The 27,283-nt window shown below is 43.5% G+C and overlaps 2 protein-coding genes across 5 annotated transcripts; one reads left to right on the forward strand and one right to left on the reverse strand.

Annotated features, from left to right (window-relative positions):
* The first annotated feature begins 1,202 nt into the window (after positions 1–1,202).
* gal (galanin/GMAP prepropeptide) lies at positions 1,203–14,987 on the forward strand. Of its 2 annotated transcripts, XM_061035036.1 has the most exons (7): positions 1,203–1,403; positions 1,508–1,588; positions 3,871–3,925; positions 6,688–6,759; positions 11,229–11,315; positions 12,727–12,798; positions 14,682–14,987. In XM_061035036.1, the coding sequence occupies exons 2-7, from the start codon at positions 1,508–1,510 to the stop codon at positions 14,741–14,743; spliced, it is 429 nt and encodes a 142-aa protein (XP_060891019.1). In that variant the 5' UTR covers positions 1,203–1,403; the 3' UTR covers positions 14,744–14,987. The 2 variants fall into 2 exon arrangements, with proteins under 2 accessions (XP_060891019.1, XP_060891021.1); XM_061035038.1 differs by lacking the exon at positions 6,688–6,759 and having other exon boundaries at positions 1,209–1,403.
* zgc:110339 (uncharacterized protein LOC550490 homolog) lies at positions 12,948–27,093 on the reverse strand. 3 transcript variants are annotated; one of them, XM_061035034.1, is made up of 8 exons: positions 26,727–27,093; positions 23,923–23,974; positions 23,502–23,689; positions 17,619–17,774; positions 17,401–17,511; positions 15,510–16,781; positions 13,693–15,475; positions 12,948–13,394 (listed from the first exon to the last, which is right to left on the reverse strand). In XM_061035034.1, the coding sequence occupies exons 1-6, from the start codon at positions 26,961–26,963 to the stop codon at positions 16,668–16,670; spliced, it is 858 nt and encodes a 285-aa protein (XP_060891017.1). In that variant the 5' UTR covers positions 26,964–27,093; the 3' UTR covers positions 12,948–13,394; positions 13,693–15,475; positions 15,510–16,667. The 3 variants fall into 3 exon arrangements, with proteins under 3 accessions (XP_060891017.1, XP_060891016.1, XP_060891018.1); XM_061035033.1 differs by having other exon boundaries at positions 13,693–16,781; XM_061035035.1 differs by having other exon boundaries at positions 13,693–16,781; positions 26,817–27,087.
* Between the last annotated feature and the right edge of the window lie 190 nt (positions 27,094–27,283).

Raw genomic sequence — 27,283 nt, forward strand, 5'->3', positions numbered from 1 at the left:
GGGGGTCGTGAAAAAGAACGGCGCAGAAACGACGGACAAAGAAAGAGCGTGACGCTTTGAGGATCATTTTTGTCTTTCTGTCGATGCTACGTGTATTTGAGTCTTGTTTATTTTCCTCACCGCGGCTTTAAGGTTAGCCCAGAAACGTTTCCCGTCATCAGAAATTCTAAAAGTACAACCACAATAAGTGAATGAAGGGGTGAAGCCTCGTTTCCACCAAGCGGTTCGGTTCGGGTTCGGCATGCATTTCTTGGCGTTTCCGCCGGTAAAAGTTGGGAATGGTCCCAGAATAACTGATCCGTACCGTCCTACTTTTTAAAAATGTTTTTATTGTTTTTATTAGTTTGCACAGATGATAAGAAAACATACAGTTGGCATAAGAGTTGACATTCCGTCCTTCTTTTTTGCCACTTTTCTGTTCAACCAATCCAAGCGGGGCGAGACACACTTCTTCGGGTACGGGTTCGGGTTCGGGTTTTTCATCCGGGTACAAGGCGACGTTTGGCTGTGGAAACCGTACCAAACTGTGCTGAACCACACCGCACCGCTTGATGGAAACGAGGCTTATGTGACTTCCTGAGCTTCGGCAGTCAGCCTCTAGTGGACACTCGAGGAACTGCAGGATTTTACACTTTTACATCGGTTCATGTTTCACCATCGGACGTTTCTGCTTGGAACATTTGATTTGATTTACTGGATGACACTCAGAGAGAACGGATGGAAACTAAAAATTTAGAGTCTCTAAACATTTTCAAAGATTCTTTTTTCATTATTTATTTATTACTTTTTCTTTTTTTCACTGTTATATTATCACTTTAAAGCTGATTGCAGACATTTTTTAAAACATTTCAGTGTGAATGTAGATGTCTAAATCAACATCAGATGATTAAATAATAGAATTAAACTCCTGATAGAAGAAGGTAAGCATGTTGTGAAGGTGAGCAGGACCGCGTGTGCTCCTTTAAACGTGTAATGAATCAGACAGAAAAACAGATAAAAACATTTTTTTTTTCTTTTTTGAAATTTCATCTCAGGTCTCCGAGGGGGACAAAGGAGAGAGTGATGATGCTATTATCGGATATTATTATAGGATATTATCATTGACTTTCATTATGGATCTGTTCGTGACCTGCAGGAGGAGGGGGCTGCTGACGCGAGCCAATAGCAGCGCAGGGAGTGCAGCTGAGCGACTATAAAGGTGGAGGAGACCTGGATTCATCCCAAACACTGAAACCTTCACACAGACACACACTCCAGCTGCTGAAACACACAGACACACACTCCAGCTGCTGAAACACACAGACACACACTCCAGCTGCTGAAACACACAGACACACACTCCAGCTGCTGAAACACACAGACACACACTCCAGCTGCTGAAACACACAGACACACACTCAAAGGTCAGTCAGTGCTTTGTCTTTGTCACTTGAGTTTTTGTTCTCTGGAAATGTTTGCTCCTTGTTTTGTCTTTTTGTGTTTAACGTGTGTGTATTGTCTTTTGCAGATGCAGCGGTGTTTTGGTTTCGTCTGCGTGTCTCTGATCTTCTGCGCAGCTCTCTCAGAGACCATCGGACTCGTCATTGCGGTAAGAAGTTTGATTTGTTTTACTCAGGAGAGACAAAATCCAAAAAATACAACTTTGAAAAGTTACAAAAAGAGTGTTTACAACAAAAAAAACATCCTAAATGTTAAAACAAAATGTTAGACATTTTTGATTCAACTTTTTGCAAAACACTTATTTCAACGTGTCACGCACCAACAGAGGCGACCAGCTGACACTTAGAGGAGACCAAACAGAAGTGCAGCAACATGACGAGAGGGAAAGATCAAATACAATCAAAGAATGAGACACTTCATGTGACCATAATGATGCTCCGTTAGACACTCAGCGTTAGAAAACGAGTCCAGCTTTGTCTCTTCCAAGGGTCATCTGAAGCTCAGAGCGAACCAGATCCATGAGCTTTATGCCTACAAACATACATCTAACCCTGCACACATAAACACATCTATGTATCTAACTGAGAGCAGCAGGATGTGCATTCACATGTCTGAAGATGCAAACTCGCTGATTTAGGGCGACGTGCAATCACAGCAGCACTTTAAAGATACAGGCTGCAGTTTACATCAATACATCATAATCATGTGCAAAACTGCAGCACTTTAATACTCTGACTCTTTACATCCTGCAGCAGAAACTTTAACTCTGCAGGTCACTTTCTCCTGCTGTGTTTTAAACATCACACAGACACTTTTTGTTCTCGTGTAAATGTGTCTCTGTCGACTCATGTTCACCTTATGTTGTTGTTTTTGTTTTATGTAAATTAGTACATAATAATAATAACATATAACTACAATCTGACATATTTGCATGTTGATGTATTATTTTAAATAAATACATCCATGTATGTAAAGTTTGCAGAAGAAAATGTGAGTTATTTAAATTCTTATTGTTAGTCAGTGTTGGATCAGCAGGGATCAACTTAGAAAGTCACAGTCAGCTTTATTGTTTGTTCTAAAGATCGTTTTTCTCTGAAACTGTAACAGTATAAATAAATATAAAATACAGATAAAGATTTAAAAAGTAGAAAAATAATGTGCATTCAAAACAACAACACATGTGCATGGACTTGAAGTATATAAAGATGTACTTATATGTGGATCTAAAAAGAAGAAAATCTTTCAGATTAAAGGTCCAATCAGTGAGCTGTGTAGAGAGTGAGATGATAAAGGTATCTTACTATCTGATCATTAAGGAAACATGTTGAAGTGCTGGCTTCTCTGACAACAATGCAGCAGCCAGTATGTCCTCCTTCTAACTTTAGATTCTGCTCCTGAATGCTCTGGATTTGTTTGGACCAGAGAAGGTAGGCGCTTTTAAGACACGCCCCCACATGGCCGTTTTGGACGCCCCTCGGTTTGTCAGATATGAGAGCAGTTATCAGGTCAACAGGTGTTGCAGCGATGGAAGCGGGCAAGAGAAGTGGTTCAGATAGAAGTGATTGTACCCGACCTAAAAAGCCTCTGCATGTTTCTAATAAGCTCCACGAGCAGAAACGTGCTCAAACTAGGATCAATATTGGAGATGCTTTTGAAAAATGGAGAGAGGTTAGAACACAGAAAGGTTTACAGACCCATGCAGAGCTGGATAAACACTGAAGCTTCAGAGTCCACCACATGGTGACCTGAGTGAGCATGGACTCTAGAGAGGAGGGGGGGGGGAGACAGCTCTCTATGATGTTTAGAATTTAGACTGCAGTACCCATTTTAAACACTAGGGGTCAGAGTTACATACTGCTCCTTTAAAGGTTGAAGAATAGGGTTTGGTGAAGGCGTGGCAATAAATAAATATGAAGTTAGACTGAAACATGCCAGGTTTAAGTTTGCACCAGCAGACAAACGTTGACAAACTGAATGAAAAAATGATAAAACTGTTTTTGTTTTCTTTGTAGTTCGAGTGTGATTTTAAATATTTCTGTCTGATTAGATTGAAGGTAAAGAGGTGAATACAAAATGTTTGATTGGACGGCTGTGCACTCATTATAAGCATATTTTAGATGAAAAATCATTCATTATCTTTGATGTTCTCCGTCACGACGTGTGAATCCTCTGCAGCTCGGTCTTTTTCTACTCGAGGCTGAGGGAACATCAAACAGGACAAATGATCGAGCTGTGACACGTCTGCTGTTCCAATATTTATTTATTTTTAAATCTTTTATTTTTATTTTTTATGCACTTTGTTGTTTGTACGTTCATGAGATGTTCGATCGTTCTCAGCCCGACGCCCTCGTCGTTTTTTGTCTTAGGGTTAGGGTTTTTTCGTGTGTCGTGATATAGAGGCGCATCTTTATGTGTGTTCTTTCTCTGCAGGCGAAGGAGAAACGAGGCTGGACTCTGAACAGTGCTGGATACCTGTTAGGTCCCCGTAAGTACTGACGACACACACACACACACACACACACACACACACACACAGACACAGACACACACACACACACACACACACACACACACACACACACACACACACACACACACACACACACACACACACACACACACACACACACACAGACACACAGACACACAGACACACACACACACACACACACACACACACACACACACACACACAGACACACACACACACAGACACACACACACACACACACAGACACACAGACACACAGACACACACACACACACACACACACACACACACACACACACACACAGACACACACACACACACACACACACACACACACAGACACACAGACACACAGACACACACACACACACACACACACACACACACACACACACACACACACAGACACACACACAGACACACACACACACACACACACACAGACACACAGACACACAGACACACACACACACACACACACACACACACACACACACAGACACACAGACACACAGACACACAGACACACACACACACACACACACACACACACACACACACACACACACACACACACACACACACACACACACACACAGACACACAGACACACACACACACACACACACACACACACACACACAGACACACACACACAGACACAGACACACACACACACACACACACACATACACACACACACACATACACAGACACACACACACACACACACACACACACACAGACACACAGACACACACACACACACACACACAGACACACACACACACACACACACACACACACACACACACAGACACACACACACACACACACACACACACACACACACACACACACACACAGACACACACACACACACACACACACAGACACACACACACACACACACACACACACACACACACACACACACACAGACACAGACACACACACACACACACACACACACACACACACACACACACGTGGCAGCTTTGTATTCAGATATTTTCTAATTAGAGCTGTCACTCGATTAAGATTTTTAATCGCATGTTTGAAAATCCATCAATTTGCACTTTAAAAATATTAATCATTCTGCTTTTATTTTGAAGTTTTTTTACTGTCTGAAACGGGATAAAATCAGTCACAAGAGAGCAGGCGGGACTTCACGTTTGGATAAAATGTTTTTTATTTCATGAGGACTTTAATCTGACAGTAGTTTACTCGCTGTGTGATTTTATTTTGAAATAAACTAAGGCCCTTCCTGTAGATGGAAGGTTAGGACAGGAAGTTAAGCACATCCCAAAAGTGAGGTTAAACAGCTGAAACGACCCATGTGGTCCAGGTTGGAGGACTTGTTAAAAAGCCTCCTCACAGTGTCAGAGCTGTGACGGATTTCTCTGAGACGTTAGTCGAGCTTTTCAGGGACGCCGAGCCGCCTGAACACATCACAAGTCTACAGAGCTCATCTTCTGTGAATCATCGATGTTTCCACTTCCTCCTCTGTGTCTGCTCGCTCATTAACCAATCAGGATGTCTGTGTGTTCTTACCAGTGTGTGTGTGTCCAAATCAGTCCAGACCGTGTGTGTCTGTGTGTATGTGTGTGTATGTGTGTGTGTGTCTGTGTGTCTGTGTGTGTCTGTGTGTATGTGTGTGTGTCTGTGTGTGTGTGTATGTGTGTGTGTCTGTGAGTGTGTGTGTGTCTGTGTGTCTGTGTGTGTCTGTGTGTGTGTGTATGTGTGTGTGTCTGTGAGTGTGTGTGTGTCTGTGTGTGTGTGTGTGTGTGTCTGTGTGTATGTGTGTATGTGTGTATGTGTGTGTGTCTGTGTGTATGTGTGTATGTCTGTGTCTGTGTGTATGTGTGTGTCTGTGTGTGTGTGTGTGTGTGTGTGTGTGTCTGTGTCTGTGTGTGTGTGTGTCTGTGTGTGTGTGTGTCTGTGTGTGTGTGTGTGTGTGTGTGTGTGTCTGTGTCTGTGTCTGTGTGTGTGTGTGTCTGTGTGTGTGTGTGTGTGTGTGTGTGTGTGTGTCTGTGTCTGTGTGTGTGTGTGTGTGTGTCTGTGTCTGTGTCTGTGTGTGTCTGTGTGTGTGTGTGTGTGTGTGTGTGTGTGTGTGTGTCTGTGTCTGTGTGTGTGTGTGTGTCTGTGTGTGTGTGTGTGTGTGTGTGTGTGTGTGTGTCTGTGTGTGTGTGTGTCTGTGTGTGTGTGTGTGTGTGTGTGTCTGTGTGTGTGTGTGTGTGTGTGTGTGTCTGTGTGTGTGTGTGTGTGTGTGTGTGTCTGTGTGTCTGTGTGTGTGTCTGTGTGTGTGTGTCTGTGCGTGTGTGTGTGTGTGTGTGTGTGTGTGTGTGTCTGTGTGTGTGTGTGTGTGTGTGTGTGTGTGTGTGTCTGTGTGTGTGTGTGTGTGTGTGTGTGTCTGTGTGTCTGTGTGTGTGTCTGTGTGTGTGTGTCTGTGCGTGTGTGTGTGTGTGTGTGTGTGTGTGTGTGTGTGTGTCTGTGTGTGTGTGTGTGTGTGTGTGTGTGTGTGTGTCTGTGTCTGTGTGTGTGTGTGTCTGTGTGTGTGTGTGTGTGTGTGTCTGTGTGTGTGTGTGTGTGTCTGTGTGTGTGTGTGTGTGTGTGTGTCTGTGTGTGTGTGTGTGTGTGTGTGTGTGTGTGTGTGTGTGTGTGTGTCTGTGTGTGTGTGTGTGTGTGTGTGTGTGTGTGTGTGTGTGTGTCTGAAGCCCAGGTAAAGGTTGCTCCTGCCTCATCCTGTGTTTCAGGTCGTATTGATCACCTTATTCAGATAAAGGATTCTCCCAGTGCCAGAGGCAGAGACGAGCTGCTCGCTCCATGTAAGATAGAAACTAACGGCCGCTGCAGGCTCTTGGCGTCAGGCGAGGGATTGCTCAAACATCTCTGCTGCGTCTGTCGCCTGCTTCAACATCTCATTCTGTCCGTGCTCCTGTGCTTCCTCCAGGGCAACATGAGCCGCTGCTTTGGGGCCCCCTAATGGTCTGGGGCCCCGAGCAGATGCCTGCCCTGCCTGACCCTCGTGATCCTCTTTCTAAAACGTCGACCCTCAGTGAGAGCAACTTGTTAGAGCTCAGAGATCAGGATCGTTACACAGTTCTCTGCTTTTTATATCAATGATCATAATGAAACTTTATGCACATCAAACTATGAAGGTTCACTGAATACTTAGAAGTCTAAACACCCAACACCAGGACATTTCTTCTTTATAAAGATCACAAACTCCTGCACACTGTCACAGTAATGTGATGTCGACAACAGCATGAAGGAGTGTCTCATTCCTCTCCTACACACCTGTCAGGTGAAACAGACGTAGATCTTTTTTAGAGTATTTGTACTTTTTATTCTATGGATCAGAGATTGTTTCTTTTTAAAAAAACGTGGTATCCAAAAATAATATAATAATAATAAGAATAACTTTATTTAAAAACACAGGTTTACAAAGTGCTTTGACAAACAGCAAAAACAAGAACAAACTAAACCAAACACAGAAGAACAGAAACAACAGCAAGAACATAACAAATGTAAAATACTAAAAATAATTAAATACAATTCAACAGAAAAGAACCCAAAGTGCACGATACCCAACAGACATATATAACCCGACCATCACAAGAACCATTATAAGAACCATCATTAGAACCATCACAAGAACCATCACTAGAACCATCACAAGAACCATCACAAGAACCATCACAAGAACCATCATAAGAACCATCATTAGAACCATCACAAGAACCATCACAAGTACCATCATTAGAACCATCACAAGAACCATCATAAGAACCATCATAAGAACCATCATTAGAACCATCACAAGAACCATCACAAGAACCATCACAAGAACCATCATAAGGACCATCATTAGAACCATCACAAGAACCATCATTAGAACCATCATAAGAACCATCACAAGAACCATCACAAGAACCATCATAAGAACCATCACAAGAACCATCACAAGAACCATCATAAGAACCATCACTAGAACCATCACAAGAACCATCACAAGAACCATCATAAGAACCATCATAAGAACCATCATTAGAACCATCACAAGAACCATCACAAGAACCATCATAAGAACCATCATAAGAACCATCATTAGAACCATCACAAGAACCATCACAAGAACCATCACAAGAACCATCATAAGGACCATCATTAGAACCATCACAAGAACCATCATTAGAACCATCATAAGAACCATCACAAGAACCATCACAAGAACCATCATAAGAACCATCACAAGAACCATCATAAGAACCATCATTAGAACCATCATAAGAACCATCACAAGAACCATCATAAGAACCATCACAAGAACCATCATAAGAACCATCACAAGAACCATCATAAGAACCATCACAAGAACCATCACAAGAACCATCATAAGAACCATCACAAGAACCATCACAAGAACCATCATTAGAACCATCATAAGAACCATCACAAGAACCATCACAAGAACCATCATAAGAACATCACAAGAACCATCATAAGAACCATCACAAGAACCATCATAAGAACCATCACAAGAACCATCACAAGAACCATCACAAGAACCATCATTAGAACCATCATAAGAACCATCATAAGAACCATCATAAGGACCATCATAAGAACCATCACAAGAACCATCACAAGAACCATCACAAGAACCATCATTAGAACCATCATAAGAACCATCATAAGAACCCAACAAAAAAACATGAAATATTTACATTTTTGAGGATCTTAGGCGTCGTCCACCGGTCTTCTGGAGCGCTCAAGTTGAAGATCTTTCAACTTTCCAGAGTGGCGTTGTCGACACTATTTTCCAAATGTTTAATATTCCCCGTAGTTTAACCTCCTACTGGTCGTGTCTTGTCCTCACATCCTCCTCGCTCCGTGTCTGATCGGGAAAATGACCTCAAATATTAAACATGCAGTAAAAAGTAACGGAGCAGTGTCGCTCATACAGCGGCCGTTATCGACAGACTGTTGTCATGGAGACAGGAGGGACTCGCAGCGCTTTTCTGCAAACGCTCCCGAGCGCACAGCCGGCGCTGTTCACCCTGAAAACTCGCCAGGTGGACACGAGGTCGGATCTCAGACTGAAAAGATCAAACTATTTCAACACGTTATTTTCCCTGCATGGCGTGACTTCAGGTGCTCGTATTTTAATTGGATTTCTAAGTGTTTTAGTTTTAAAACAGGCCGGCAGAGTTCAAAGGTCAGCAGCTACTTAATGTAATGATGAAGAGCCTCTCCACACGAGGAGCACTCACACCGTCAACGCTGAATATATTTAAAGAGGCGAGCGGGTGATTCACGCCGCACAGTCAGAGACGACAGTCCAACACAACACGCCAGCTAACGCCGCCAAACATCTTAAAGAGCGTCATGTAACGTCATGAATCTCGAGGATTTTCTGTGAAAGTCACCTTGAAATATGATTAACTTCTTATTCAGTCATGTTTACAGCGCGCTAGCAAAGCATGACATACCAACGTATCGGAGATGTTTTTGAAAAATGGAGAGAGGTTAGAACACAGAAAGGTTTACAGACCCATGCAGAGCTGGATAAACACTGAAGCTTCAGAGTCCACCACATGGTGACCCCAATTAAAATGATCTTTATATTTAGACTGATGTCCTTTCTTCAGTCCTTGTCCCTGGTCAGGCCTTTTTTTTCTAAAGATTTATTTTTGACCTTTTTGTGCCTTTATTGGAGAGAAGGGACAGAGGATATGACATGCAGGAAAGGAGCCACAGGTTGGAGACTTGAACCCGGGCCGCCCGCTTGAAGGACTACAGCCTCCCCACATGGGGCCTGCTCCACCAGCGCCCCCCTGGTCGGGCTTTTCACACTTTAAAATCAAGCAGCAACCTCCAGTGTTGAAACATGAAGCCGATGCTGAAGTGTAACATCCTGCAGTTCCTGGAGTGTCCACTAGAGGCTGGCTGCAGAAGCACAGGAAGTCACATACACACCCATTCTAAAAAGTCTGTTTTTACAGCAGAGATTAACATGTTTACAGCCTGGTTCAAAAAACCAAATAGGTGTGATTAGCTCATGTCTCGATGGACACACACTGTACGGGGGGTGAATGTTTTGATGACTCATCAGTTTTGATTTGATGAAGGATAAGAGTTATTCACAATAAGGCGTGTAGCTGACCTGATTGACAGGTGGGCGCGGTGTAACGGTTTGTCAGGAGGTTTAAAACCCGCCTCAGCTCCAGCTCTCAGCCTGTCGTTAGGTTGACTGAAAGTTAGACTGAGACAGCATTTCCAGCATGGAGACCGCCATCGATGGGACTCCAGCGCCCCCTGCAGGAACAGACGGGGGACGACACTCAGACTTCAAACATTCATATTTACAGTCTGTGTGTAAAATAGACATAAAAAGTGACAATCCCAGCAGACATAGACGGGCAGAGACATAGAATCGTTCAATATAATGTTTAAAACAAACTCCAGCTCCGAGGTCCTGCAGGCCACAACTCCTCTGAGATAAACCGTCCTGTGCACTGCACGTCTCAGGTTACATTCATGAGGAGTAAGAAATGATCTCACTGAGGTCTCAAACATCTGTGTGTCAGATAGGAATCATTCATCTTCTCCACAGGATGACACAGTGAGCTCTTCATGCAGTTGTCACCGTGGCTTTAGCATCGCTTTGCTTCTCCATCCTCGTGTGTTCATCTCTTCATTTTTATTATTTATTTAATTTGTTTTGCTTCATCAAGCTGCAGTTGGTCCCGTTTTAATCGTACGCTTTTCCATTTTATCTGTTTTTCCTGCAATTCCACGAGCCAAGCCCTGCAGCCGGTCCCAACACGTTTGGAAATTTAACCCAAACCGTTACAAACCAAAGTCCATGCTGACATTTAAACGTGTACTACATTGTTCTGTAGGTGGATATATATGTGTGTGTGAGTGTGTGTGTGTGTGTGTGTGTGTGTGTGTGTGTGTGTGTGTGTGTGTGTGTGTGTGTGTGAGAGAGAGAGTGTGTGTGTGTGTGTGTGTGTGTTTCAGTTGTTATTATGCTAAGTGTGCAAAAGTTCAAGCTCAGTAAATCAACATTTTTTGTTGAGATATTTTAGGTTCAAGGACATAAAAATAGAATTTAGCGATTCTTTCTGTTAACCAACATGAGTCGATTCTTTGAAGCAGATTTAACGACGTAATGAGGTTTATTTTGAAGTGAATTGATGGCAGAGCTAAACGCAGATCAATGAAAGGCTCAGTTGATGTGTGTGTGCTGTTTGTGTGACCGTCTGGGTTGTGATCACTCCTCGTTCAGATGGGATCGACGGACACAGGACTCTGGGAGACAAACCCGGTCTGGCTGGAAAGAGGGACATGGGTCAGGAGGAGGACTTCAGAACAGGTCTGTCTCTGTCACACTCACAAAAACACTCTGTCACTGTTTGAAGACAAACTCTATGATGATCTGAACGGATACTACTGAAGCCTTCATGTTTCAGTTAGCTTAAAGGTCTCATATCCTCCTCTTCTTCTTCAGGTTAAATAAGTCTCAGAGCTCCTCAGAACATGTGTGTGAAGTTTCTTGTTCTAAATCCACTCTGATCCTGTATTTGATCATGTCTATAAACCCCTCTATTTCAGCCCTGCTCAGAACAGGCTGTTTCTGTGTCTGTACCTTTAAATATGTAAATGAGCTCTGTCTGACCACGCCCCCTCTCTGGAAGGTGCTTGGGTGTACTCGGTCTTTCTCTCTCCATGTCCTATTGTTTACGGTGAGAAGGCAGACTCAGAGGGCAGAACAAACACCTAGCTGTGGGAGTGTCACCCACCTGGGGGAGGGGCTACTGCCCTTTGTGATGTCATGAAGGGAAAATCTCCAAACGGCCTGTTTGAGCACACATTTTCTGAAAAGTAGAGCAGGCAGAAGACGGAGAGGATGGACTTTTCTCATCATTGGGGGGTTTGTAGACGGACTAGAGACACATGTTAGTGTGTAGAAGTGGATTTTATAGAATATGAGACCTTTAAAGATACTTCTCCAGACATTTCTAGAAGGATTCGTTTTCTTGACATGTTTGGTTTTTTACCTCTCTGACTCTCTTCTCTGTCTTGTTGAAGAGTTTTCAAAGGATTTCTTAGTATTTCTCCTTGAATGCAAACATGGAGATGTCTGGAGATATTTCCACGTATCAAGCCCTTCTGTTGCAGACGAGAACACATGCTGCAGATTCAGAAACAAAGCAGATACAATCGTCCCAAAGAAATGCAACGCCTGGAACGCACTGCAAACTAAGCTGAAATGACTGCATTAACATTGAAGGTGCTGAAAATATAGAAACGATATGAAGTCAGAAAACACAAATTCAGAAAACATCTTCATTAGGACAAACACTCATCGTCTCATCCAGGCCAGACTCACTTTAAATCTTATAGTCGCTGAATATATTCTCTGTCGTCAAACTCTTCCACTTTAGAGCGCCCCCTACAGGCGTGCCGCTCTTCTGTTGAGAGGGCTGGATTTGCAGTGTTCGTCTTGATGCAGACGTTTTCTTCATATATATTATTTATATATATTTATATATATTTATATTTGCAGCGCGTTTGAAGTTGATGCCTTTGTGTTTCAACTTTTTGCAGCTTCGTCTCAGTCGTTGCATTTCTTTTGGAAATTGTCGTTTGCTTCTATTTGGTATATGCTTCACGGTTATCTGAATGTTACTCCTTTCAGCGTTCTCACTTGTCAGCCATCGTATCGCTGCCTACAGGGTATCAAACTTTGGATGATGTTAACAGGCTGCTGTTTGCCTCCACAGGAGCCATGAGAATAGCAGATGGAGATATCATCCACACTGTCGTTGACTTCTTGTCCTACCTCAAACTTAAAGGTATGTTGATCTTCTGTTAGTAACTGATGACTGAGGTGCAATAACTACAAGTCTTCTACAAAATGTCTGAACAGTGATGTGTTAAAATCTGAATGATGGAAAAATCCAAAGACAACGAGCAGAGGCAGATTGAGTGTGAAACGCATGAGTCTTATTTAAGAGGCTTTAATGTTCTGTTGGTCACGAGGAGGAGAGTGGAGGAAGGTCAACAGCTTGTTTGAAAAGCTTTATAATTACAGGACAATTAACACACAAGTGAAGCCTTCTGACATCACTTCAACTAATAAACCTCTTCACTGACACACAAGTCTCAGACCCAGAACTAAATCAAAGTTCATGTGCTCCTTTATTTTCTAACAACATGTTTTTACCTCTAACTTTAGACTGTTTCACGTCTTTAAAGATCCAATCAGTGAGATGTGTAGAGAGTGAGATGATAAAGGTATCTTACTATCTGATCATTAAGGAAACATGTTGAAGTGCTGGCTTCTCTGACAACAATGCAGCAGTCAGTATGTCCTCCTTCTAACTTTAGATTCTGCTCCTGAATGCTCTGGATTTGTTTGGACCAGAGAAGGTAGGCGCTTTTAAGACACCTTTTGGGCGGCTGTGGCTCAATTGGTAGAGTCGTCACCTCTCAACCAGAAGGTTGAGGGTTCAATCCCCAGCTAGCCAAATGTCCAATGTGTCCTTGGGCAAGACACTTAACCCCAAATTGCTCCCTCTGCTTCAGTGGTGGTGTGTGAATGGGATTAGTTACTTCTGATGGATGATACTACATAGCGATCATCACTACCATCAATGTGTAGGTGTGACATGTGGTGTAAAAGCGCTTTGAGTAGTTGGAAGACTAGAAAAGCGCTATATAAGCTCAAGTCCATTTAGTCCATTTACACCCCCACACGGCCGTTTTGGACGCCCCTCGGTTTGCCAGATATGAGAGCAGTTATCAGGTCAACAGGTGTTGCAGCTATGGAAGCGGGCAAGAGAAGTGGTTCAGATAGAAGTGATTGTACCCGACCTAAAAAGCCTCTGCATGTTTCTAATAAGCTCCACGAGCAGAAACGTGCTCAAACTAGGATCAATATTGGAGATGCTTTTGAAAAATGGAGAGAGGTTAGAACACAGAAAGGTTTACAGACCCATGCAGAGCTGGATAAACACTGAAGCTTCAGAGTCCACCACATGGTGACCCCAATTAAAATGATCTTTATATTTAGACTGATGTCCTTTCTTCAGTTTGTCTAAATGCTTCTCAACTCGTCTAGCCTCAGGATCCACCACCAGCTCCTCCCTGAAAAATAACGCCCCAAATTTCTGATATTTTTCAACCAATCCGATTCATTTAATGCAAAATGGTGCAGTTTGCAGTTTGCAGCTTCTGTCAGATGTTTTGTACCTCAGACGGTGCAAAACATCTGATGGGAGCAAGAAACTGAACAAAACTAACACGTTTAAAAAAGCACTTGACTTGTTTGACACTAGAATTTTTTTTCAGGCACATGCTCGCGACCCACTGGTAACACTTCCACGACCCACCTTTGGGTCCCGACCCACCAGTTGAGAACCAGTGGTCTAAAAGACATTACCTGTTGGACTGTTGTGTCTCATATCTCACGTTTATCATGATGACATCCACAGGAGTTACGTATTAAACATATTTATGTCTTTGTGCAGTTTTTAGGAGGTGCGTTGCCTCTGTTGACCTAAAAGATTTTTAAATCCATTCCAGTTCTTTTTTTTTAAAGAAATCCTGAAGAGACATTTTCTGGTTCTGTTCTCAGAGTTTTGGTGAATTTATGTCAGATTTGAATCAATGAAAATTCTTTTGAGAGCTGGTTTAGTAATGTTCTCTCCGTGTGTGTGTGTTTGTGTGTTAACAGAGATGGGAGCCTTGGACACCCTGCCGTCCTCTGTGACATCAGAAGAACTGGCCAATCCCTGAAGTTTGTGTCTTTGCGCCCGCTGTTTGTGTTTGTGCTGAGTGGGCGTCTCCTTTCACACCAAACATCCGATTCTTTAACACACTATCACTTCGGTCTGATCTTTGTGCTGCTGTAAATAAATCTTGAGATCTCCTGACTGAAGGAGGATCCAGCCAATGAAAAGCCATCACTGTATTATCATCTTCATATATATCATCATGGTCTGATTTCAGAGAGTGGACTGAATAAAACTATGGCACTGGACTCAGTGGACAACTCGAGTGGATTTCTTTGCATTAGTCACAATCACAATATGTATCACCTTCAAATTAATTCTTCTAATTCTAATAATGGAGAACAGCTGTTAGTTCACATTAAACATGGCTTCTAATGTTTGTTTGTTCACTGCAATATGACGTTTTGTCAAGGGGTGGTTCATCGTCCGACTGATTTTATCTTCATCATCAAAGTCACTGAGTTTCCTCACATGGATTCTCTCAGCTTCTAACCATGTGTAAGACCATCACTGCCAAGACATTTAAACACAGTGACTGTTGTCAGTGAGAGGTTTTATCGAGGTCTTTAGATGAATCATTCTTCATTTACAAACAGAGCAGGACTCTAGCGTACTCTTTGTTATTCATAAAAACCCAACATGAATCCACCATGAGCACAATCCACTGGATCAGAACCAGACTCATGTAGAACAGAAACCTGGATCAGAACCAGACTCATGATGAACAGGCAGAAACCTGGATCAGAACCAGACTCATGTAGAACAGAAACCTGGATCAGAACCAGACTTATGATGAACAGACAGAAACCTGGATCAGAACCAGACTCATGGAGAACAGAAACCTGGATCAGAACCAGACTCATGATGAACAGACAGAAACCTGGATCAGAACCAGACTCATGTAGAACAGAAACCTGGATCAGAACCAGACTTATGATGAACAGACAGAAACCTGGATCAGAACCAGACTCATGGAGAACAGACAGAAACCTGGATCAGAACCAGACTTACAATGAACAGACAGAAACCTGGATCAGAACCAGACTCATGTAGAACAGAAACCTGGATCAGAACCAGACTTATGATGAACAGGCAGAAACCTGGATCAGAACCAGACTCATGGAGAACAGACAGAAACCTGGATCAGAACCAGACTTAAAATGAACAGACAGAAACCTGGATCAGAACCAGACTCATGAAGAACAGACAGAAACCTGGATCAGAACCAGACTCGTGATGAACAGGCAGAAACCTGGATCAGAACCAGACTCATGGAGAACAGACAGAAACCTGGATCAGAACCAGACTCATGATGAACAGACAGAAACCTGGATCAGAACCAGACTTAAAATTAACAGACAGAAACCTGGATCAGAACCAGACTCATGGAGAACAGACAGAAACCTGGATCAGAACCAGACTTAAAATGAACAGACAGAAACCTGGATCAGAACCAGACTCATGAAGAACAGACAGAAACCTGGATCAGAACCAGACTCATGTTGAACAGACATAAACCTGGATCAGAACCAGACTCATGAAGAACAGAAACCTGGATCAGAACCAGACTCATGTTGAACAGACAGAAACCTGGATTAGAACCAGACTCATGAAGAACAGAAACCTGGATCAGAACCAGACTCAATTTAGTCTGAATTTAGACTGCAGTACCCATTTTAACCACTAGGGGTCCTTTAAATAATAAAAATAAAAAAGGGGCCGGGAGTAGATCCTTGTGGCTCACCTCAAAGAAATGTGACGATACAAACAGATTCTTGTCGATTAGAGCGAGTTAATATGTTTCTGTTTACAGTTACATGATGAGAACAAACACAAATGTTCCAAGGAGCTTTAAAAAGACAGCACTTCATACGGATTGTCCGTTAATGCGAGAAGATGAAGGCGCCAGTCAGAGATGGCGTGTGATGTCACCACGGTAGGACGTTTCCTCGGAAGTCTTTGAATCCTCCGTGATCTTTTTCTGACAGAGCAGAGAGGACGGAGAGCAGAGCAGAAACACTCTCCTCTACGGACAGATCAGCCTGAAACACACACACACACAGACAAACATAACAGTGAGGTCAAAGTTAAATAAATGAGCCTCCACTCAGGACGACCATGTTCTGTGTGGACTTGGTTTTTAAACTTTAAAATGAAACTAAAAGAATCAAAAGATACTGATACCTGTTTGATACCACAAATAAACAAGTCATAGAAATGCAATATTTTTGTACAATTTAGACAGTGAGGAGGTCTTTGCCTTGTTGACACCTTCTAGAAATCCCTAAAAACTCACCTCCTCTACATCGCCTACAATCACCTAACAGACTCTGTTCTCATCCTCCTTCTCTGACATTATTTCTTATTTGTTTGTTGTTCTTTTTCACTATATAAGTCTAATGTATTATTATTTTTATATTATTAATATTTAAACATGTGCAACGTTTTCCTCTGTGCCTTTTTCAACGAGTAAACTTCACTCAGAGCTGTGAGAGAAATAAACAGAACGTTTGCGTCTTCAATAGTAAGTATTTGCCGACCTGTGAATTTGAAAAGACCACTGCAATAACATGTTAGAGTGACTGTTTGCAGGTGCTGTTCTCCTTGAACATCAAAATATTACTAACAGAACTTTACGTCAGGAAGAAATGGAATAGTTACCAGAGGCCCCCCCATGTCGGTCCGGACCCAGCCTGGGTGCAGAGACATACACAGGATGCCGTCTGAGCCCAGATCAGCAGCCAGACACCTGGTCACCATGTTCAGAGCAGCCTGTCGGGATAACAAACACAAAAAGAGCATGAACTCCATCCACACACACACACACACACACACACACACACACACACACAGTTTCGTTATTTTCTCAATCCTCTCACCTTGGAGGTGCGGTAGGCGTAGCTCTTAAAGTTAGCACCTTCAGCCCAGTTGTGTGTGATGGAGCCGAGGATGGAGGAGACGTTGATGACGGCTGCTCTGTGAATCCCCATCCCGGAGGAGTGAGCTGCAGCCGTCTGCAGCAGAGGCAGGAACGCCTAAACACCAACGACAAGCACAAACAATCAGCTGCATATGTTACAGCCTGTTTACCTGTTTACCTGCTGCAGACGTTACAGTCTGTTTACCTGCTGTAGACGTTACAGTCTGTTTACTTGCAGACATTACAGTCAGTTTACTTGCTGCAGACGTTACAGTCTGTTTACCTGCTGCAGACGTTACAGCCTGTTTACCTGCAGACGTTACAGCCTGTTTACCTGCAGACGTTACAGTCTGTTTACTTGCTGCAGACGTTACAGTCTGTTTACCTGCTGCAGACGTTACAGTCTGTTTACCTGCAGACGTTACAGTCTGTTTACCTGCTGTAGACGTTACAGCCTGTTTACCCGCTGCAGACGTTACAGCCTGTTTACCCGCTGCAGATGTTACAGTCTGTTTACCTGCTGCAGACGTTACAGCCTGTTTACCCGCAGACGTTACAGTCTGTTTACCCGCAGACGTTACAGTCTGTTTACCCGCAGACGTTACAGTCTGTTTACCTGCAGACGTTACAGTCTGTTTACCCCCTGCAGATGTTACAGTCTGTTTACCTGCAGACGTTACAGTCTGTTTACCCGCAGACGTTACAGTCTGTTTACCTGCAGACGTTACAGTCTGTTTACCCGCAGACGTTACAGTCTGTTTACCTGCAGACGTTACAGTCTGTTTACCCGCTGCAGACGTTACAGTCTGTTTACCCGCAGACGTTACAGTCTGTTTACCCGCAGACGTTACAGTCTGTTTACCTGCAGACGTTACAGTCTGTTTACCCGCTGCAGACGTTACAGTCTGTTTACCCGCAGACGTTACAGTCTGTTTACCTGCAGACGTTACAGTCTGTTTACCCGCAGACGTTACAGTCTGTTTACCTGCAGACGTTACAGCCTGTTTACCCGCAGACATTACAGTCTGTTTACCTGCAGACGTTACAGTCTGTTTACCTGCAGACGTTACAGCCTGTTTACCCGCAGACGTTACAGTCTGTTTACCTGCAGACGTTACAGTCTGTTTACCCGCTGCAGACGTTACAGTCTGTTTACCTGCTGCAGATGTTACAGTCTGTTTACCTGCTGATGTTACAGTCTGTTTACCTGCAGACGTTACAGTCTGTTTACCTGCAGACGTTACAGTCTGTTTACCTGCAGACGTTACAGTGTGTTTACCCGCTGCAGACGTTACAGTCTGTTTACCCGCTGCAGACGTTACAGTCTGTTTACCTGCAGACGTTACAGTCTGTTTACCTGCAGACGTTACAGTCTGTTTACCTGCTGCAGACGTTACAGTCTGTTTACCTGCAGACGTTACAGTCTGTTTACCTGCAGACGTTACAGTCTGTTTACTTGCTGCATACGTTACAGTCTGTTTACCTGTTTACCTGCTGCAAACGTTACAGTCTGTTTACCTGTTTACCTGCTGTAGACGTTACAGCCTGTTTACCCGCTGCAGACGTTACAGCCTGTTTACCCGCTGCAGACGTTACAGTCTGTTTACCTGCTGCATACGTTACAGTCTGTTTACCTGTTTACCTGCTGCATACGTTACAGTCTGTTTACCTGTTTACCTGCTGTAGACGTTACAGCATGTTTACCCGCTGCAGACGTTACAGCCTGTTTACCCGCTGCAGACGTTACAGCCTGTTTACCCGCTGCAGACGTTACAGTCTGTTTACTTGCTGCATACGTTACAGTCTGTTTACCTGTTTACCTGCTGCATACGTTACAGTCTGTTTACCTGTTTACCTGCTGTAGACGTTACAGTCTGTTTACCCGCTGCAGACGTTACAGCCTGTTTACCCGCTGCAGACGTTACAGTCTGTTTACCTGCTGCAGATATTACAGTCTGTTTACCTGCAGACTTTACAGTCTGTTTACCTGCAGACGTTACAGTCTGTTTACCCGCTGCAGACGTTACAGTCTGTTTACCTGCTGCAGACGTTACAGTCTGTTTACCCGCTGCAGATGTTACAGTCTGTTTACCCGCTGCAGACGTTACAGCCTGTTTACCCGCTGCAGACGTTACAGTCTGTTTACATGCTGCAGACGTTACAGCCTGTTTACCTGCAGACGTTACAGTCTGTTTACCTGCTGCAGACGTTACAGTCTGTTTACATGCTGCAGACGTTACAGCCTGTTTACCTGCTGCAGACGTTACAGTCTGTTTACCTGCAGACGTTACAGTCTGTTTACCTGCAGACGTTACAGTCTGTTTACTTGCTGCATACGTTACAGTCTGTTTACCTGTTTACCTGCTGCAAACGTTACAGTCTGTTTACCTGTTTACCTGCTGTAGACGTTACAGCCTGTTTACCCGCTGCAGACGTTACAGCCTGTTTACCCGCTGCAGACGTTACAGTCTGTTTACCTGCTGCATACGTTACAGTCTGTTTACCTGTTTACCTGCTGCATACGTTACAGTCTGTTTACCTGTTTACCTGCTGTAGACGTTACAGCCTGTTTACCCGCTGCAGACGTTACAGCCTGTTTACCCGCTGCAGACGTTACAGTCTGTTTACTTGCTGCATACGTTACAGTCTGTTTACCTGTTTACCTGCTGCATACGTTACAGTCTGTTTACCTGTTTACCTGCTGTAGACGTTACAGTCTGTTTACCCGCTGCAGACGTTAGTCTGTTTACCCGCTGCAGACGTTAGTCTGTTTACCCGCTGCAGACGTTACAGTCTGTTTACCTGCAGACGTTACAGTCTGTTTACCTGCTGCAGACGTTACAGTCTGTTTACATGCTGCAGACGTTACAGCCTGTTTACCTGCAGACGTTACAGTCTGTTTACCTGCTGCAGACGTTACAGTCTGTTTACATGCTGCAGACGTTACAGCCTGTTTACCTGCAGACGTTACAGTCTGTTTACCTGCAGACGTTAGTCTGTTTACCTGCAGACGTTACAGTCTGTTTACCTGCTGCAGATGTTACAGTCTGTTTACCTGCAGACGTTACAGTCTATTTACCCGCTGCAGACGTTACAGCCTGTTTACCTGCAGACGTTACAGTCTGTTTACCTGCTGCAGACGTTACAGCCTGTTTACCCGCTGCAGACGTTACAGTCTGTTTACCTGCTGCAGACGTTACAGTCTGTTTACCTGCAGACGTTACAATCTGTTTACCCGCTGCAGACGTTACAGCCTGTTTACCCGCTGCAGACGTTAAAGCCTGTTTACTTGCTGCATACGTTACAATCTGTCTACCCGCTGCAGACGTTACAGTCTGTTTACCCGCTGCAGACGTTACAGCCTGTTTACCTGCTGCAGATGTTACAGTCTGTTTACCTGCAGACGTTACAGTCTGTTTACCTGCTGCAGATGTTACAGTCTGTTTACCTGCAGACGTTACAATCTGTTTACCCGCTGCAGACGTTAGTCTGTTTACCCGCTGCAGACGTTACAGTCTGTTTACCTGCTGCAGATGTTACAGTCTGTTTACCTGCAGACGTTACAGTCTGTTTACCTGCAGACGTTACAGTCTGTTTACCTGCTGCAGATGTTACAGTCTGTTTACCTGCAGACGTTACAGTCTGTTTACCTGCAGACGTTACAGTCTATTTACCCGCTGCAGACGTTACAGCCTGTTTACCTGCAGACGTTACAGTCTGTTTACCTGCTGCAGACGTTACAGCCTGTTTACATGCTGCAGACGTTACAGTCTGTTTACCTGCTGCAGACGTTACAGTCTGTTTACCTGCTGCAGACGTTACAGCCTGTTTACCTGCAGACGTTACAGTCTGTTTACCTGCTGCAGACGTTACAGTCTGTTTACCTGCTGCAGACGTTACAGTCTGTTTACCTGCTGCAGATGTTAGTCTGTTTACCTGCAGACGTTACAGTCTGTTTACCTGCAGACGTTACAGTCTATTTACCCGCTGCAGACGTTACAGTCTGTTTACCTGCAGACGTTACAGTCTGTTTACCTGCTGCAGACGTTACAGCCTGTTTACCCGCTGCAGACGTTACAGTCTGTTTACCTGCTGCAGACGTTACAGTCTGTTTACCTGCAGACGTTACAATCTGTTTACCCGCTGCAGACGTTACAGTCTGTTTACCTGCTGCAGACGTTACAGCCTGTTTACCCGCTGCAGACGTTAAAGCCTGTTTACTTGCTGCATACGTTACAATCTGTCTACCCGCTGCAGACGTTAGTCTGTTTACCTGCTGCAGACGTTACAGCCTGTTTACCTGCTGCAGATGTTACAGTCTGTTTACCTGCAGACGTTACAGTCTGTTTACCTGCTGCAGATGTTACAGTCTGTTTACCTGCAGACATTACAGTCTGTTTACCTGCAGACGTTACAATCTGTTTACCCGCTGCAGACGTTACAGTCTGTTTACCCGCTGCAGACGTTACAGTCTGTTTACCCGCTGTAGATGTTAGTCTGTTTACCTGTTTACCTGCTGCAGACGTTAGTCTGTTTACCCGCTGCAGACGTTACAGTCTATTTACATGCTGCAGACGTTACAGTCTATTTACATGCTGCAGACGTTACAGTCTATTTACATGCTGCAGACGTTACACTCTGTTTACCCGCTGCAGACGTTACAGTCTGTTTACCTGTTTACCTGCTGCAGACGTTACAGTCTGTTTACCCGCTGCAGACATTACAGTCTGTTTACCTGCTGCAGACGTTGCAGACGTTACAGTCTGTTTACCTGCTGAAGACGTTACAGTCTGTTTACCTGCTGCAGACGTTACAGTCTGTTTACCTGCTGCAGACGTTACAGTCTGTTTACCTGTTTACCTGCTGCAGACGTTACAGTCTGTTTACCCACTGCAGACATTACAGTCTGTTTACCTGCTGCAGACGTTGCAGACGTTACAGTCTGTTTACCTGCTGAAGACGTTACAGTCTGTTTACCTGCTGCAGACGTTACAGTCTGTTTACCTGCTGCAGACGTTGCAGACGTTACAGTCTGTTTACATGCTGCAGACGTTACAGTCTGTTTACCTGCTGCAGACGTTACAGTCTGTTTACCCGCTGCAGACGTTACAGTCTGTTTACCTGCAGACGTTACAGTCTATTTACATGCTTCAGACGTTACAGTCTATTTACATGCTGCAGACGTTACAGTCTATTTACATGCTGCAGACGTTACAGTCTGTTTACCCGCTGCAGACGTTACAGTCTGTTTACCCGCTGCAGACGTTAGTCTGTTTACCTGTTTACCTGCTGCAGACGTTACAGTCTGTTTACCCACTTGCAGACGTTACAGTCTGTTTACCTGCTGCAGACGTTACAGTCTGTTTACCTGCAGACGTTACAGCCTGTTTACCTGCTGCAGACGTTACAGTCTGTTTACCTGCAGACGTTACAGTCTGTTTACCCGCTGCAGACGTTACAGTCTGTTTACCTGCTGCAGACGTTACAGTCTGTTTACCTGCAGACGTTACAGTCTGTTTACCTGCAGACGTTACAGCCTGTTTACCTGCTGCAGACGTTACAGTCTGTTTACCTGCAGACGTTACAGTCTGTTTACCTGCTGCAGACGTTACAGTCTGTTTATCTGCTGCAGACGTTACAGCCTGTTTACCCGCTGCAGACGTTACAGTCTGTTTACCTGCTGCAGACGTTACAGTCTGTTTACCTGCTGCAGATGTTACAGTCTGTTTACCTGCTGCAGATGTTACAGTCTGTTTACCTGCTGCAGATGTTACAGTCTGTTTACCTGCTGTTGAAGAAGCTACTGGAGACATTTGTATCTCCTGTGCAGAGAGACGCCTACCTTGGTGACAAAGAGAGGAGCCACAGTGTTGACCTGGAAGCTATACGTCATGGCCTCTGGTGTGACGGTGTTTAAGTCCGTGGTGTTTCCGATCGCAGCGTTATTGATCAGACAGTTGAGTCCTTCATTTCCAACGATGGACGCGACCTCCTGCAGTGCTGAGCTCACACTCTGCTCACTGTCCACGTCTGCAGACATCACAGCAAACTTCATTCACATGTTTCAGACATGTTTTTAAATGTGTTGTTAGTGTGGAATCTCTGATACGGTCATCAGAACTGGTTTTTACATTTTAACTGCGCATTAAATAAATCAGACTGAGACATGAAGAGTAACATAAATTACATTTTTTTCTGTACATATTGCCCTAAAACAGACTGAATATCTGTGTGTAATATCTCACAGCCCAACAGCGACTCACCTAGTGTCACTATATGAACACCTGGGAACGTTTTGGAGAGCTCTTGTAGATCCTGAGGGGAGAAGAACACTCAGTTATTCAGGGCAGTTTTACCTTTTTATCAGTATTATTTTAAAATAAAGCCATTACAGATTAAAGAGGTAACATCACTGCTGATACATCATATGGTATTCTGTACAGTGTCATCTTGAAATGGTATTGAAAGAACACTTTCTATGTTTGTTTTCGGGCAAATTAGCCTCAGATCTGGATCTGTAAAGGTTCTCGGCTATAAAGGAAAATGTAACTGTAAATTGTGATTGAAGTTATTACCAACTAATAATAACCTGGATCAGTTTGTTCAACTGTGACGTTCTGCTATATGGGCTGCAGGGTGAGGAAAGTGCTGAGGGGATTGCAAACTATGGCATCAGAGTGCCCTCTGCTGGACAAACTATGTGAGGACACCATTTCTAAATCCATTGTGTTCTGCAGAAGTTGATCTGTTAAAGGTCACATATTCTGTAAAATCCACTTCATCATGTGTCTCTAGTCTGTCTACAAACCCCTCAATGATGAGAAAAGTCCATCCTCTACGTCTTCTGCCTGCTCCACTTTTCAGAAAATGTGTGCTCAAACAGGCCGTTTGGAGATTTTCCCTTCATGACATCACAAAGGGCAGTAGCCCCTCCCACAGGTGGGTGACACTCCCACAGCTAGGTGTTTGTTCTGCCCTCTGAGTCTGCCTTCTCACCGTAAACAATAGGACATGGAGCGAGAAAGACCGAGTACACCCAAGCCCTTCTAGAGAGGGAGCGTGGTCAGACACAGCTCATTTACATATTTAAAGGTACAGACACAGAAACAGCCTGTTCTGAGCAGGGCTGAAATAGAGGGGTTTGTAGACATGATCAAATACAGGATCAGAGTGGATTTAGAACAATAAACTTCACACACATGTTGAAGAGGAGCTCTGAGACTTATTTAAACTGAAGAGGAGGAGGATATGTCACCTTTAAAGCAATTTTCATCTTGAAGTGTAGCAGTTAATAATACCAATATGTGAAAGCTTATCATATCAGCCAATATATATTTGAGGGTCTAACAATCACCCTATATCTGATCTATCTTATCATTTCTTTGCACCGCTGCTTTTCACTGTAATGTTAACTTAGTAAACCTCAGGGCACTGTGACCAGTAGGTGCAACAGCTGAATCGACATATTTAAAGAAATAGTTTCATTTGCAGAGTGTTTCAGTTGTTACGTTTTTTTTTTTTTAATGTTCCTGAATAAGCTGCGTTTCTCTAAATGTACGTCGTTTCAGCTGTTGCCGAGCCTTTGCACCTACAGGCCACCGTACAGGGGCCAAGATTTTAACTTTTTATTAATTTTATGAAACAGATCACTTGTGCCTCTTTTTGTTCACATGTTGATTCTGCTGTCACTGCTCTGTTTTCAGAGGCGGCTCTGCACGCATCACTTTGATTTTGTTCTGCATTATTTGGGAGATTTTGAATACAAAGCCATCCGAGGTCCATTAAGGGAAGTAAGGTGGAATCACTTTGATAGGATTCCAAAAAAAGATTATTATCCAGCCAGCAGTCAGATAGACATCTCTTCCTACACTGTATGTTTCCAGTGTATAAAACATCAACACAAATACAGCACTCAGCTTTTTAGTGTGTGGTTATATTTACATCAACAGTACCAGAACACTGTAGTAAAGATCACTATTTTGTTTCCTTTCACTTCCTCTCTTATCCTACTGCACCTCCTTTAGTACACTTCCTGGTTTCTCCCCTTCCCCTTGATTGGTTGCTGTTCTCACTCTGACGCTCATTGCTTAGATTGAATTCACCTGCTCACTGTTTATTTAAGACTGCACTCCCTTGAAATGAACCGGTCAGAACTCGTCCATCTTCACTTATTTACAACTTTTATCAAAGAAAAATGCCCCACAGCTTTACACAAGCTTCGTTTTCAGCCTACACACACCTCTGTGTCTCCTTCACTGCGCCTCCCTTAAAGGGCCAGCATCTTCATCTTAAAAGGTAGAATAGAATAGAAGAGATGTTTATTGCCATTTGCACAGGTACAGGACAGTACAGGTACATTGGAATTCTTGTGCGTTTCTCCCTGAGTCAGCTTCTACAAAAACAAGTTAAAATTATATATAAAATAGAAAAGCATTGTAAGAAAAAAAGAGTAGAAAAGTACAAAAAAAGTAAAAGTAAAAATAAACAAGTTGTAGTAACAGCTAAGTGATTTAAAATAAACTGTACATAAACTGTAATAAAACACAACATTTAATGTTTACTCTTAGAAACTTAAATTAACTTAAATACTTCTGCAAATTAACTTATTTTAACTAGAAAGACTGATATAACAAAATGACAGAAAAAAATATGAAAATATGAAAAAGCATTTTCAGCGTGTTCACATGCTCACTTCTGATCTTCACATGGTGAGGCAGTTCAGCACCGGTGAGTTTTTTTTTTACTATTTTAGTTATTATCTAGTCCACTTTAATTTATCTAAGTACTTTATTTATCCTTATTTTCTTCAGAAAGTAAATGTAATTTAACTTTGTTATTGTGCTCATATTTTATTTGTTTCGATGTGTTTCCTGTTCCCCTCTCATTGAACTGAATTGACAAATGAAACCTTGTTTACCAACATACTCAAGTTTCCTTGTGGGATTCCAGCATCCTGACCCCGATGCCCATGGTGATAGTTTCTCAACATTGAACCCTTCTTAACAGCCACAGTAACAGTCTGTCTGCCTGGTGAAACAGTGACAGAACTGTTCGGGTCCATACTAACCCGCAGCCCTACAGACCTCTTCTTCTGCATGTGTTTGTATCTGTGTTGGTCTAAAGCATTAGAAACCCATGCGGTAGGTAGGTCTACTACCGTGGAGGCGGTCGGGTTGCGGGCTGTCGCTATGATCGTGGCCGGTCTGCTGCTGCTCTTCACCAGCTGCTTCACCGCGTGCAGCCCGATGCCTCTGCTGGAGCCCGTGATCAGCACGGATCTACATTTAGCCCAGGTCGCACTCATGTTCAGCTTTTGATCTCTAACCAGAGAGAAACTTGTCCTTCAAGCAGTTGTTATTGTTATGTGCTGCATTCAGGTGCTCCTCGGATGGTCCCAGTTTACTCGATGGGAAGTCGTTCTTCCGACTTCAGTGTGTTCACGTGATTTCAGGTCGGAGTGCAACAGCAAAAAACAAACGAAGAAGATGTCTGTTATATTTCAGCGTATTTGTGCAATACGTGAATTAATAAATGTAACGACATTAACAAAACATACCCCCCCCCCCCCCCCCCCACACACACACACACACACACACACGCACATTGATGACGAATATGACGTCA

The sequence above is a fragment of the Labrus mixtus genome, chromosome 4, assembly GCF_963584025.1.
Source record: "Labrus mixtus chromosome 4, fLabMix1.1, whole genome shotgun sequence".
Lineage (NCBI taxonomy): Eukaryota > Metazoa > Chordata > Actinopteri > Labriformes > Labridae > Labrus > Labrus mixtus.